This window comes from Eumetopias jubatus, unplaced genomic scaffold, assembly GCF_037043125.1.
Source record: "Eumetopias jubatus isolate StellerSeaLion01/CBP00866 unplaced genomic scaffold, mEumJub1_p1.0 scaffold_13, whole genome shotgun sequence".
Classification (NCBI taxonomy): domain Eukaryota; kingdom Metazoa; phylum Chordata; class Mammalia; order Carnivora; family Otariidae; genus Eumetopias; species Eumetopias jubatus.
In genome coordinates this window covers 92,270,458-92,285,474 of record NW_028274819.1, presented here as the reverse complement: position 1 = coordinate 92,285,474, position 15,017 = coordinate 92,270,458, and the positions used below count along the sequence as shown (strand labels likewise).

The window sequence follows — 15,017 nt, the reverse complement described above, 5'->3', positions numbered from 1 at the left end:
TGATGTTAAGGACTTTTATTATTTTTTTTTAAGATTTTATTTATTTATTTGACAGAGAGACACAGACAGAGAGGGAACACAAGCAGGGGGAGTGGGAGAGGGAGAAGCAGGCTTCCCACTGAGCAGGGAGCCCGATGCGGGGCTCGATCCCAGGACCCTGGGATCATGACCTGAGCCAAAGGCAGGCGCTTAACGACTGAGCCACCCAGGCGCCCCGATGTTAAGGACTTTTAAATATTCACAAAGGAATTCAGAGTTCGCATTAGAAAACGGTCCTAACTATGGAAAAGTTGTTTCCGTGCCCCTGTTATAGATGGAGACACGAGGCTAGGCTCACAGAGGTTCAAGTATATTTCCCCCAAGAGTCAAGGCTGGGATGAGAATGCCTGTGTGTTTACTCCAGAGCCCATGCTCTTCCCTCTGTTGAGCAATGCAAGTACTAACAGTAATTCCAGGAAAAAGCACAGATATCAGAGACAAAATTCAACTCACCAGCAGTGGAGACTGTCGCAGGGCCGCTGACCACGGCACCGATGCTACTATTGGCTACGCACTGGTAGGAACCCGAAAGGGAGGGATTAAGAGACAGAATAGTCAAAGTCCCCTGATGAATCTCAATCTGTTCCATGTTTCTATCCAATCGTTTTCCATTATGCAACCATGAGATATGAGCGGTCACAGGTTTAGCAGAACAATGTAGTACTACGGGTCCACCAAGTTTCTGGATGGCAGACAGTGGCTCAGAAACAAAATAAGGTGCCAAGTCTACAAGGAAACATTCCCCACGCGCCAATGGGCGGGGGGGGGGTGGAGAGAAAGGAGATAAGGGGAGAGAGAAAGAAGAGTATAATGAATACATTTCATCTGAAATCTATATAACTACAGGCAAGCCCTTATTTCATCATGCCTCTTACCGTTCTTAATGCTTGTAAAAGTTCTAGCAACATTTTTATACGCCCGTTTTTGGAAGGAAAAAAGGGCAATACGTTAACCTAGGACTTAATGATTAGGGTAGAAGAGATGAGAAACCTTCTGATATAAATCAGACAACCTACAAATTCTGTAAGTGAGAAATGCCAAATGGCTCTTTTCATGAAGTACCTTCTAAGAAATGCAAGTTAAGAATCTGGAAAAGTGAAGACAACTTGCAAAATAAAAAGAATTCTCTCATAAATCACCAAGAATTTAAGACTAAGTTATTCTATAAATAATGGCTACAGTCTTACTACTTCCCTTTAATATAAAACAATGTTCAGTCATGCTGAAATACAAAGTCTATCCTTTTTTGGATGTAAGGCTACGTAGAGTGTCAATTTTAAAATTTTATTTGGTGTTTAGTTTCATTTGTGACATCATTTCCTCAGCAACTTGGGGGGCAGGGTGGGTTCTCGCACTAACGGATCAAAACAGATCACCCTCCTCCACCCAAAAGGGTGGGGGGGGGGACAAGAATACTGTTAATCTGGGGGAATAAACTACTTCAAAGAAAAAAAAATTCAATAGATCGCTAACCCTACTTTCTCAGGATATTTCGTCAGAAATATGAGGGACGTGCCTCTCTTGACTAAAACCTGAGGTGGTTGTTCAGCAAAACAAAAACAGAAATAAAACCAGCTGATCAGCTTTTTGGCTTACAAAAAGTTATACAGTATTCTTAACAGAAATAATAAATATTACTTAATGAATAAACATCACTTGTATTTCTATATTACTTCTATAGGAATCTGTACACGAATCTAAAATTAAAGAAACACACGTGGGCTGTGCACTGGGTGCGGGCTTATATACGCAGCTGACAATCAATGCTTTTAAGCTTGTCAGTAACAGAGGTAGAGAAAAACGTAGACAAGGTCATGTGAGAAAGTGGCAGATCTGGGATTTGAACCAAGTTCTCTCCAAGCTGAGTACTAATACATGCTGATTCTAAAATTTCTTCAGTGGTATGGAGTCAGCATCTTATTCCTGTTATAATTTCCAAATTCAGACTTTTGTAACATATCCTCTTATTGAAAAGAACATGATAGGACGATATTTGTTTTTAAGGCAACAAGAGGAATAAATTATAAGGACAATGCTAGGAAGGCCTGCCAATGCCCAAAACACTACCAAGAAATCCTGAAATTGCTGAATGAGTCAGTTTTTAAATCATTCAGCTGGGTCAAACAAATCTTAGAAATGTCTTTGGAAACCATGACTATCAGTAAGGATTTAAAGCTGAAGTTGTTTTTTTTTTTTTTTATAGGATTAAGAAGAGAAAAGCTTGAGTGTAGACATGACCATTCTTGAGGATTAAAGAGCACACTTATGGTGCCAAGCATGGAGTCATGTATAGAATGGCTGACTCGCTGCATTATACTCCTGAAATTAATATAGCACTGTATGTTACTGGAATTAAAATTTTAAACTTAAAAAAAACAAAACCACAACCATTCTTCAACTCTTACCTGAATTCACAGAAGGCCACAGAATCGTAAGAGTAACAACATACAGCAGTGTCTGTAAGGGCCAAGGAGCTGGATGCATAGCGCCAGATTACAGAAGCAGGCAGGACAGACTTCCGGGCTTTGTCTCACTAAAAGACGTCCAGAAAAAGAAAGAAAGATCATCTAAACCCCCAAAACAGCTGAGATCTCGTATCTCAATCGTCCCAGTTGTGAACACAATGGCTACCATCTATTTTGAAATCTCTGTTAAGAGTGTGGCAAATACAAGGTACTTGATGATCCATATCTCCCCAATTCATAAACTAATCTCTAGACACTAAGTTAATGTTGGAAGTTTTGCTCATCCTTCCAAGGCAGTCCTCCTATTATACAGAATCAATCACTTTACATGAATATTTGATTCAACTGCCTTTAGTGCCTTTGTTTGTACATTTTACAAGCATCTGAAACTCAACACCACCAAAATGCACACCCCCTTTACCGCCCTAAAATAGAAACAGTAACCAAAACAACAAAATGGTAACATTTACATAGTGCTTAGTATGTGTCAGACACTATTTCAGTGCTTTTTGTAGACCCAAAGACCACTGTAGTGAGACTAGACGGACCGGTGGCAGGAAGGGAAGAGGGAGACCAAGTAGGAGGTAATGTAATCACTCAGGAGAGAGATGAGCACATGAAGGGTCAGACCAGTGAGTCAACTGTGGAGGTGGTAAATAGTAACTGGACTCAGAATATATTCTAAAGGTAGAACCAACAGAATTTGCTGAAGACTTGGCTAGAGTATGATCAAAAGATGTGTCAAGGATAACTCTTAGTTTTTGGTGTAACAGAATCCATAATAACTCTGTTTACTGAAATGGAGAAGACCAGCAAGGGGGAGATGGATTGAAGGGTTTCGTTTTGGGAAGGTAAGTCTGAGATACCCATGAGGCATCCCAGTACTATTGTCAAGTCAACAGCTGCATATAGGGATCTGGAGCTGTGTGGAGAAGCCAGAGCTGGAAATATAGATGTCAGAAGTACAGACATCAGACCTATTAAAGCCCCAGCACTAGACGAGCTCTAAGGAAAGTATGACAGAGGAAAGGAGAGACCAGGCAGGAGCCTTGGGATACATCAACCTCTAGAGACCAAACAGAGAAGGAAGCAGTGAGGGAGACAAAGAATAAGTAGCCAATGAAATAGGAAGAAATCCAGGAGAATGTTGTGTCCAGGGAGAAAAACAGAAAAAAACATTTCTAGAAGGAAAGCGTGAGCAACTATTGCGAACACTGCTGAGAAACAGAGTAAGGCGAGACAGCACCGTGAAGGCGCGATAAAGCACAGGTGATACTGACAAGAGTGGTTTCGATGGAGCGGGGACTAGCATCTGATGGTAGGTTCAGGACAGAATGGGAAGGGAGGAAATGAAGAAAGCACAGAAAATCCCTTCTAGGGCTTTGCTACAAAAGGGCAGTGGAAAAATAGGGAGAATTGCTGGAGACACACAGCAGTCAAGGGAAGGATCCTTTTTGTGTTTCTTTAATGTAGAGACAGCCTAGCACATTTAGCTAAAGCTTAAAAAAAGTGTCACAAAACCCAGCACTGGTAAAGGATGTGGGTAGAAATCGCGATCGTCTACTGTTGGTGGAAATATAATTGGTAAATTCTTTTTGGAGGGATTTTGCATTATCTATCAAAAATCATTCATTCATGCGACAAATGCTTACGGAAAGCTTATTACATGCCAGGTACCATTCAAGAAGCTGAGGAGAGAACAATTTAAAAATATATAAATAGGAATAAGTGACACAGGCAAAAACATACCCCTTCTATTCTAGTGGGAATGGACGACAAACATGATAAATAAAATTACTACAATTAACACTGTCCATGCCATCCTCCAGATATGGTTCATTCCTCCTCTATGCTTCCTCCACCCCGGGACACACATCCACCACTGCACTCATCACTCTGTTCTGCAATGTATCTGGTTACATAACTATGTCCTCCTTGAAGGCAAGAACAATCTCATATTTAACGTGGGAAATTCTAATACCTAGCCGAAAACAGGCACTGAAGAGACATTTTTCAAAATGAAAGGAACACCTTAATAATATAATTTCCAGAAGTACCTTAAAGAGTAGTATTTAATGAGACCTGTCATCTCACATGAATTTGGCATATTCTAGCTATATTTTGTATTCCTTCATTCATTTATTCACTCATACACATGATTTTTAAAATCAGCAAGAACATAATAAGTGCCTACTATATGCCAGGCACCCTGCTAGGCTAGGGATCCAAAGAGTGGTTATTATGTCTGCAAATTCTCCCCCAAATTCCTACTTGGCCAGCGTTGGCCACAGAATTCCTACGACTACGGAATATGACAAAATGTAACGAAAGAGCTAGATGAATGACATTTTAGAAATGGGAATTTTATGTGTATATTCACTTATGCAAAGGTTAATTCTAACCACTGATAAAACTGGGTAGAAATACAAAGCAAGGCACCTTAAATAATGGCTTCTAATTAATTCAAAGAATGTCTCCCGGTATCTGTTCCCTTCTCTATGCCATGCACTCCAAAATCTGAGTTGCCAACTCAAGTTTATCTAGATCACAGATCATCAGATCATGGACTGCCTTTTAAGTTTTTTCTTGCTGACCTCTTTTAAAAAGTGGGAGAGGATATTTTGGTACAACTCACTGGCAGAAGAGGCCAGCTATGTGAAAACGTTTTTTGGTTTATTTGAATTCTCACTTGGTTCAAGGGCAAGGACTGACACATCCCTGGTAAGCAGTCAAGGCAAAGTAAACATCCAAATAACTTGTTAACAGGAGCCACTGTCCTGGAGAATGAGGACGAGGGGCGTGCTTCCTTTTGCCAAATCTTTCCTCAGCTATTTATTTATTAAAAAGCAGTGAAACAAATACCAGAGTCAACTTTAACCCTAGCACATGATCCGCCGAGTTACTTTACAGCTGTCCTTGAAAACTTCACAGCTCATGATTGCTACCTAAATGATCCCACAGGACCATCCTTTATGAATTCTATCTTTCTCTTAGGTTCCTTGCAGCAGGCTGACAGTTGATTTTGGAGGCTGGGAAGAACTTACGACCATAACGTAAATATTTGTTGACTTCGTTTATACTTACCCAAGGAAAGCTTGCTGTGTTTGTTAAAGAACTATGATGACGAGAACAAGGACCTGGATTCTATTGCATTAGGAGTCAGGTAGCTTGAAATTACATTCGACAGCCACCAATATCTGTAACCTAGGTCCGATCTCACAAATAAACACTGCTGACCACAAGGAAAGCGAGATGACGTATAAAGCAGAATACAGCCATTAGCACTGCTGGAAAACTGTTTAACGCTATGTCACTTACTATCTTTGTCCAAAAAAAAAAGTAAACTCTTAATATTAGCGTTACTGTTATTGAACTAAGAAGTTATTGGAAAACAACTATATTTATATTTACATATAATGTAAATATTTATGTATTTTCCCTGCATTACTTTAGCAAATGGACAATTTTGTTTGTTTGGCCAAGTTTACTGCAACTGAACGAGGCTCCTGCTCTCCTCTTAGAAACAGGCCAGTAGCCTTAACATGTATTTTACTTTTCTTACCTACAGAAATTTACCTTGGCAAGAGAGACAACAGCCTTAATTTCCTCTGCATAGAAATTGCTAACCCATCCTCCTCTTATCCCCTCTTCTGATCTGGAAACAGTGGGCAGCAGAGAAAAGGTCCACGGTAGGATCATAACTGCCAAAGGCTGTCTGACCTCTGTTCTAGCACACATATCATCCAAATATTTTTATGCAAAAATTAAAAACAATTCTGATCTAAATCATATCAGATGGAAGAAACAAATGATTTAAATCACAATGTCATGTTTTAAACTTCAGTGTTTTTCTCATTTAAAAAATTTTTTAGGGACACCTGGGTGGCTCAGGCAGTTGAGCATCCGCCTTCGGCTCAGGTCATGATCCCAGAGTCCGGGGATCGAGTCCCACGTCAGGCTCCCTGCTCGGCTGGAAGCCTGCTTCTCCCTCTCCCACTCCTCCTGCTTGTGCTCTCTCTCTCTCTGACAAATAAATCTTTTTTTTTTTTTTTTAAGCACCTAATGTGGGGCGCCTGGGTGGCTCAGATGGTTAAGCATCTGCCTTCGGCTCAGGTCATGATCCCAGGGTCCTGGGATCGAGCCCCACATCAGGATCCCTGCTCGGCAGGAAGCCTGCTTCTCCCTCTCCCTCTGCCTCTCCCCACTGCTCCTGCTCTATCTCAAATGAATAAATAAAAAATTCTTTAAAAAAATAAAATAGGGTGCCTGGGTGGCTCGGTCGTTAAGCGTCTGCCTTCGGCTCAGGTCATGGTCCCAGGGTCCTGGGATCAGGTCCCGCATCGGACTCCCCGCTCAGCGGGAAGCCTGCTTCTCCCTCTCCCACTCCTTCTGCTAGTGTTCCCTCTCTTGCTGTGTCTCTCTCTATCAAATAAATAAATAAAATGCTTAAAAATAAATAAAATAAAATAAAGCACCCAATGTGGTTATCATACCAGATGATATTTTATTTTGTAATTTTTTAAAAGATTTTATTTATTTATTTGAGAGAGAGAGAGCATGAGAAGAGGGAGGGTGAGAGGGAGAAGCAGACTCCCTGCTGAGCAGGGAGCCGGATACGGGACTCGATCCCGGGACTCCCGGATCATGACCTGAGCCAAAGGCAGTCGCTTAACCAACTGAGTCACCCAGGCGCCCCCAGATGATATTTTTAAAAAAAATGCTCAAGTTTTCTTCACATATTCTACAATGTTACTTTTACAAGTAGAAAACTCTTAACGAAGTTTCCACAAATATTCATTGAAAAAAAAAACCCCTACACATTTAGCACAGAACAAAAGCAAGTAAACAGAATTCTACCACCTAAACATAACACATCAATATTTTGATGCATTTCCTTCTAATCCTTTTCATATGTGTATATGTACATAACTAAGACTATAACATATATGCAATATAGTTTTAAATCCTGCTTTATTCATCTTTTCTCTAATGATTTTTGCTCATTAAATAATTCATAAACACAATCTATAACAGCTATAGATATTTTATTGAATAGATGTACTTTAATTTACTTAGCCACTTCCTTTTGGGTAATTAGGCTACATTTTTTATATGGGTGGTGTAGCCATGTATATTTGTCTTGCTATTACAGATAATGCTGTTATGAATATCTTTGTCCATAAATCTTTAACCACTCTTTCTACTTACGTCTTTAGGATAGATTTTTTTAAAGTAGAATTACTGAGCCAAGAGCACAAACTTTTTAAAATATCTTATTTGTTTATTTTAGAAGGAGAAAGAGAGAGAGAAGCAGACTCCCTGCTGAGCACGGAGCCCAACATGGGGTTTGATCCCAGGACCCTGGGATTACAACCTGAGTCGAAACCAAGAGTTAGACGCTTAACCGACTGAGCCACCCAGGAGCCCCAGTACAAACATTTTTAATACTCTTAACGTATATACTGTCAAGTAGTTTTCCCCCCAAAAAAGGCAATAATGTACAACCCTATGCCCAAAAGTCACCATCAGCATAGTGGAGGGCAGACACGCAGTCACCAAAGTATGGTTTGCATCCTTACCCTGTGGTGAGCAAAGCATGGATGTCACACACGAATTTGAGCAATTAATTAAAATATTTGATAAGGCACAGAGCAACATTCACTGTTTAATCTATTAGGGACTTTTAAAAACAATCTTCTAAATTTACATAACAGTAACTACAACAAAGGGAGCCCATCTGAGTGGCTCAGTAGGTTAAGCATCTGATCTTGGTTTTGGCTCAGGTCCCGATCTCCCGGTGCTCCTCAGCACGGAGCCCTACTTGAGATTCTCTCTCTCTCTCCCTCTGCCCCTTCCCTCCCCTGCCCACCACACACACTCTCTCTCTCTCAAATAAATAAAGATTTTTTTAAAAAAAGGAACTACAAAAAAAGGTAAAAGGAATGTGGACCACATTTATTAACCCTTGTTAATCTCTAAACTTCCAATTACAAAAAACACCATGGACATAAAAATCCCTGCTTTTCACCCAAAACTTATTGTAAAGTAGGATGCAGGGTCACTGTTGTTATACTGGGTGATTTTAATTTATAACATGCATTTCTCTAAAAATAAATTTGTATGAGAAAACTGCTGACAGACACTTTTCGGCAATATTTGCTGGCATTCAAAATAGTAAATTACCATTCACTTCCAAAACTTTATTCTCCCTTCCCTACTGCTTTTCTTGCCGAGCAGGGAGCCTGATGTGGGGCTTAATCCCAGGACCCTGGGATCATGACCTGAGCCAAAGGCAGGCGCTTAACCAACTGAGCCACCCAGGTGCCCCTTGTCCATAACGCATTTAAACACCTCTACTTCCCTAAACTACTAGAGGTAATAGAATAACTCTAGGCACTGGATTTTAAATTGGGTTTGTTCTTGCCTTACTACTGGACTTGAGCAAAGACGTGATCAATTCCCAGTGTGAAAATCAGAACTCTTGAGGCTTACCCAAATCACTGGTCTCATAAGAAATTAACAGGACCATGAGGAAGTTCTTCTACCTGCTTCCTATCTTCAGAGGAAGTTAATGGCCAACACAATTCTATTATTTTCACTGCAGTTCTGCGTGGCTGATTTAAGTGAGAAGATGGTCCCAAGAAAGCACCTGATAGTACCATCTCTCCAGGGAAAAGACTATAGGGTACAAAAACCCAAAAACAAAACAGAACGGCTAAGCGTAGTACCCTATTAAAGCTACAAATCAGGGGACAACTCTTTCCTCCAAGCTATAAAAATCCCTGGAGGGCTCCCCACTTTTGCACTGGATGAGTGCTGCTCCCTGAATGCTAGCCTAATGTCCCTAAAGATGACTGGTATATGTCCCAAGTTACAGGGCTTCCTTTAAGCTCTCCCTCACATCTACGTAGAAGGCAATTTGTCTTATATAACATACCGTACTTTTATGCCAGCCCAGGCTTAGCAGCGTTTCTGTTGGCAAAAGCAAGCTAAAGGTATGCCTAGTCTTAGAATAAGAAAGGAAATACTTCCCTAACATTTACTTAACTTATTGTTCAGGTTGTGAACTTGATGCTTTTATAACCTCTTTTCAACATGCTGCCAGAATAATCCTTTGGGAAAAGTCCTTCCTGAATTTCTAGATTTGATTCCTTTGTTTTTGAAGCAATGCATTTGCTTTCCTACGGATGATCAAAGCTGTCTCTCTGAATTACCCTCCTCCCTAGACACCTATATCAAACTTTCTTATAGTTTTCTTTCAGGTTTAGGGAATAACTGTGATTAATCTGTGAACAAAAACTCCGCTTGGGATCCATGTAGGTCTTCAAAACAGAAAATTCTTCAAAGTTTCCTTTTTTAAAACCATCTTATTCTGCATGACACACAGTAATTTCCTTCTTTAAAAACAAAAGGTTGGCCTTTATTTTCAAATAATCTATTCCATAACATGCTACTTCTCCTGTTGATTTAAAAAATGAGTCTTCTGGGCACCTGGGTGGCTCAGTTGGTTAAGCGACTGCCTTCGGCTCAGGTCATGATCCTGGAGTCCCGGGATGGAGTCCCGCATCGGGCTCCCTGCTCAGCAGGGAGTCTGCTTCTCCCTCTGGCCCTCTTCCCTCTCGTGTTCTCTGGCTCTCATTCTCTCTCTCTCAAATAAATAAAATCTTAAAAAAAATAAAATAAAAAATAAAATAAAAAATGAGTCTTCTGCAGTAACTAAACAAAAGAAAAAATAGAACATGTCTACTTAAAAATTTTTGAATAAGTGCTCTCAAGATTAATTCAGCACTATTTCAATGAGGGAAGTCAAACATACGCTTTTTTTTTTTAACTCATTGAGCTACCTTGACTTTAATCACATCGAATTATAAATCTCTAAAAGTTTTCTTCATTCTGAATATTTGAATAATTTAGCTAAGAAGCTAAATTGTTTCCTGCATGGACTTCTCAAAGAACCCTACTTTTTCTAGAAAATACTCAGTCCATTAATTCCATACACAGGGCATCTACTTTGGGCAAGAACCCATGAGGGGGTACAGAGATTAAGGAAGATGAGGTAGGCATAATTCCTGAACTAAACGATACTGCAGTCTAATTGAGAAAAGAGGGCGTGAACATGATTAGCTTTGGAATAAAGTGTCATCACCCCAACAGGAGCGTGAAATATATTCAGAGGAAGCTATCTTGTATGCATCAGGCTCTGCTGGGAACTCAGCCAAAGACGGGATGTCTGCCTCCCTGTGGCTCGTGCTCAGGTGAGGGAAGTGACAACTAGCAAAGCCACCCAAGCACACGCTCACCTAACAGAATGACTAGTCTTTTTGCCACAAGGGCCCCTGTAGTCATTCCACTTTTTGGACGGCTTCTCTTTATTTGGCACCACAACTTTTCCAATCAGAAACGAAAACGCAGTACTTTGATATTACAGCTTCGGGCAAAGATACACCCACCGGTTTCCACAACCCCATGGTTTTTAGTCAGAAAGTCTCATCTAGGAGAATTGGAATGGCCTGCTGTATTTGCGTGAACATTGTGCTCTGTGTAGAGATGCCAAGTGAGTGGGAGGAAGGGGAGCGTTTTCTGCTAAACTCTCTGCTCTGTGTGCACCATTTCTATGAGTTGGGGAGCACTCCCCTGTTTGACCTGATTTTGCCATCAGGTGTTTTTCTGTGCTGCAACTCTGTGATTCAGTTCCACGTGAATGCAGATCACTCCTTAAAAGGACCTGCTGTCTGAACGTCGATTTTCCTGCCTCTCTACCATCTTGGGAGGAGGACGTCCTCACGGCCCTCCTTCACCAGCCACCAGCCTCAAGTCTTCTCTTCCTTGGTTGAGCACAGTAACTCCACTGCACCGTATTTAAGAACATTCTGTATTTACTTTCAAAATACTGTTTATCACCTATACAACTTGTTTGTTTGCTTGTTTAGAAATTTGTTTTTATTGCTCAGTTTACTTGTTTTTCTCTCTGTAAAGACTGTGGCTATTGGATCAGGATGGAATACATCATGACTTTTCCCCATCAAAATCAATGGAAATGGTTTTCACTAAGAGGCAACGCTTTTAGGAAATAAAGGCTATCAAGAATTAAAGTAGTTAAGGGAGGGGGGATGGGTGAGCCACAGAATAAAGCAGAAGTGCTACAGGAAACAGAAGGCTCACTTCACCTGGACTTAGAAGGCTGAAGGAGACTTCTCATGGAAACAAGGATCAGGCGAATCTGAATGGATGAGTCTGGGGGTCAGGAGGGAGGAAGGGAGGGAGAAACAGCAAGGGGAGATGGTGCTCCAAAGAGAAGGAACTACATGTGCACAGAATTAGAAGGAGAAAGGAAGTATGGCTGCAGAGCCGAGGAGGAGGAGGAAAATAAGGGGAGGGGGGTAAGGCGGCATAGGGGAGTAGAAGCTACAGCACACAGAACAATATAAATCAGGTCAGGGTATTTGGCTTTTATCCTGAGAGGGGAGTATTAATGGCTTTTAAGCAGGCAAGGGACAAGATCTGACTTGTGCCTTTGAAAAAATCATTTATGCTGCCATGTGGAGTATGGCTGAGGAGAGGAATGGAGGTTAGGAGGCCCTGGGGAAGGAAGATGGGGGCCTGTACTAGAGAAATAGTAGGGAACAGACTTAAAAGATTAAAAAAAAATTTTAAAGACATGGACATATTTACCAGGTGTTATTAAAAGGAGGCACTAATAGGACTTGGATAGTGAATGATCTGGACTGGGAAAGAAAAAATCTCTTAGACGTCTTTGGAATATATCACCATCCACTTCTGTTTCCCCACTGCTCTGACCTTAAATAAAGGAACAAGGCTGCTGTCCAGATTTCTACTTGGACAAGTGAGTGTGGGACGTGCACTAAGTACAGGAAATACATGAGAGGCAGGGGGGCTTTCCATGGCTTGTTATCGCTGTTCTGATGGCAGCAGGGAATGCAGAGCATGTCCCTTAAGGCGCAGAGAAAATGAGCTGAGTTGGCCATAAGTGGAACTCGAAGACAGAGGAGGCAAGCAGAAAGAAGCCTGAAGTGCCTCAGAGATTTGAGGGGACAGTAACAGACGAAACTGTTGCTCCCTTTTCAGGAGGGGAGAATCCAAAAAAAAAAAAAAATCCACCGCATTGGAAGGCGTAGCAACGCCTCTTTTGAAATAATCCACATGACCAACACCATTAATAAAAACTTTTAAAAGAAAAAGAAAAGGGGGAGGAACTAGGGAGGAACCCTCAGATTTCCTAAAAATGAGTTTCAAAATGTCACTGAGTTTCATACGCATCTCCGTTTTTTTTTTTTAATTTAAATTCAATTAGCCAACATAGAGGACATCATTGGTTTCAGATGGAGAGTTCAGTAATTCATCGGTTGTGTGTAACACTCAGCTTAGGGTAACCAGACCCATTCCTTAACCGTTGACTCCTCCGGGATCACTCGAGCCTTTGATCCGCATGTACACATGGGGCCTCAAAAAACTGAGAATAGTAACTGCCACACACCTTTCAGTGATTTCACTGGAGGAGTGGGTAGGGGCGGGAGGAGGGTGAGGAAAAGCTGCCAAGTGCCATCATGAGTCCAGTTGCAACAAAGACACCATCTAATTGTCAGCGCGTTACCCTACAGGGGTGATTCTGCTTCGTTCAGAAATGAAAGAATGCCTTAAAGCAGTCAGTCATGTGCAACTGACAAGGACGCAAGCATGCCCTGACCGGCCAAGGAGCTGGGAGGCAGTGGGAGCAACATATAAATCTTCTAAATGTAGGGCTGTAGGACATCAAACAGCCAGGTCCCCATCAGGAACGTGTAGCAGTCTCTCCTCAACCAGAACTCAGACCCCTCCACATGAAACACAGCTCTTCAGAGGGCCCATTTGATGAGTACATAACGATAGCACCCTCACTCAGAGCGACTCCTTAAAACTGTGCACACCTCCAGACCTCACAACCCTCCCCCCACCCCATCCCCCGAGTCTCCATCGAGTCAGCCAGGCATACACACTGATCCTGCTGCTGCAGAAGCATTTCCTTTCACTGTGGACCGTCAGAAGGAGAGGAAGAAAATGGAAGTGACTTCCAGTTATGGCACCAAAAAGGCCAAATGAGCAAAGAGATAATCAACTCCACATGAGCCACTTGGGCTCCAACACAATGAAAAGGGCCTAGGACTGACCCCAGGAAAGGTCACTGAGGTCAGAGATCACCAGCAGAAAGGGGCAACAGTGAGGGGCTGGAGGAGGCAGTGTGGTCTTAATTACACACCAAAAGAGAAGGGGTCTAAGTGCGCAGTTAGGTTCTATTCACAGTATTTGTGTGTTTAAAAAAAAAAAAGTCAAGTGTTCCTGTTCCACGTCTTTCAAAGAGACTATTTCTTCCTGCTTCTAGAACACAGGAAACCAAAAATCATGGAGATAAGATAATTCTGGCATCTACTGTGAGCTGTATGGGCACATTACGAATATTTTTAAAACACAGCTGCGGACAAACAGCGAAATTCTACAAAGTGACTTGGCAGAGAATATTAAAAAGATAAAATACAGCAAGTTTCAAGAGGATTACTTTGCAGGCACCTAAGAGTCAGCACTTGCTGCAGATCAACACTCAGTAGATTTTTCAAGGTTGCCACTGGCATTGGCTTCACAGGGTGGGTGGGGGGGAAATAACAGGGTTTTTTGGTAACCACGAAACAAAAGCTAGGTAAGAGCCGAAGTTTTTTAAGTTTGCTAAGAACTAGTTAAACTTGAACAGACTGATCTTATAAAGGTCCAGACAGACATTTGGCTAACCTTTTTTTTGATGAAGGATGAGGAGGAAAATGAAAACATTTAAAAAGGGGCTCTAGATAAGTGTTAGGTAATAAATTTAATATAGTTGTTATTATGTCCAGAGCATTGCTGAGACGTTACCAAATGAAACAAATTTCTCCCTGGATGTTCCAAAAGACTCACCCTCCTGGGGTTCAGTTTAGATTTCATTTTAATAACAAGGAAATAAAACCTCAAGGAGAAACTCATTGTCATGAAATGGATTCTAATGTATACAGTCAAACATTTAGGAAAAAGCAAAACAAGAAAAAATGAGAAACCTAAGAAAACTATCTGCACTGCAAATACACTTGAATCAATGCTGGCTGAGCACAGGAACTTCCATCACGGTGACTTTTATATTCTGCTACCAGCTGAGCTGGAAGCTTCCTAGAGACCTGGGATGTAGTGACCCTGGTTTCCAAGGACTTCATTCCACCTTTAACCATGGCTGCATAAAATCATTGAAGACTTGATTTCTCAGGTGTCGCTGCTTGGTTCAACTGGTGATGGGAGTTAGGTCAGACACAGCTTCATCTCAGCTGCCCTAGTGCCATGGAAGAGTGGCCATGCCTTGATCATGGGACGCTTCAAGCTCATTCATAAATGGACATACAAGCCCATCACAGATTACTATGTAGTCAGTACCTAATCACCTCAAATGGACTGTTAAGTCTCTAGATATGTAAAAATACACACTGGCCTGCAGGAAGAAAA

At 41.4% G+C, this 15,017-nt stretch overlaps 1 protein-coding gene across 1 annotated transcript in view; it reads right to left on the bottom strand.

Annotated features, from left to right (window-relative positions):
• Positions 1–2,523, bottom strand: part of CDON (cell adhesion associated, oncogene regulated) — a 59,303-nt gene extending 56,780 nt beyond the window's left edge. The window contains exons 1-2 of the mRNA XM_028125950.1: positions 2,445–2,523; positions 493–765 (exon numbers count right to left, since the gene is read on the bottom strand). Coding sequence (XP_027981751.1) covers positions 493–765; positions 2,445–2,523 — 352 coding nt within the window. The remainder of the gene's footprint in view (positions 1–492; positions 766–2,444) is intronic.
• Positions 2,524–15,017: the final 12,494 nt, after the last annotated feature.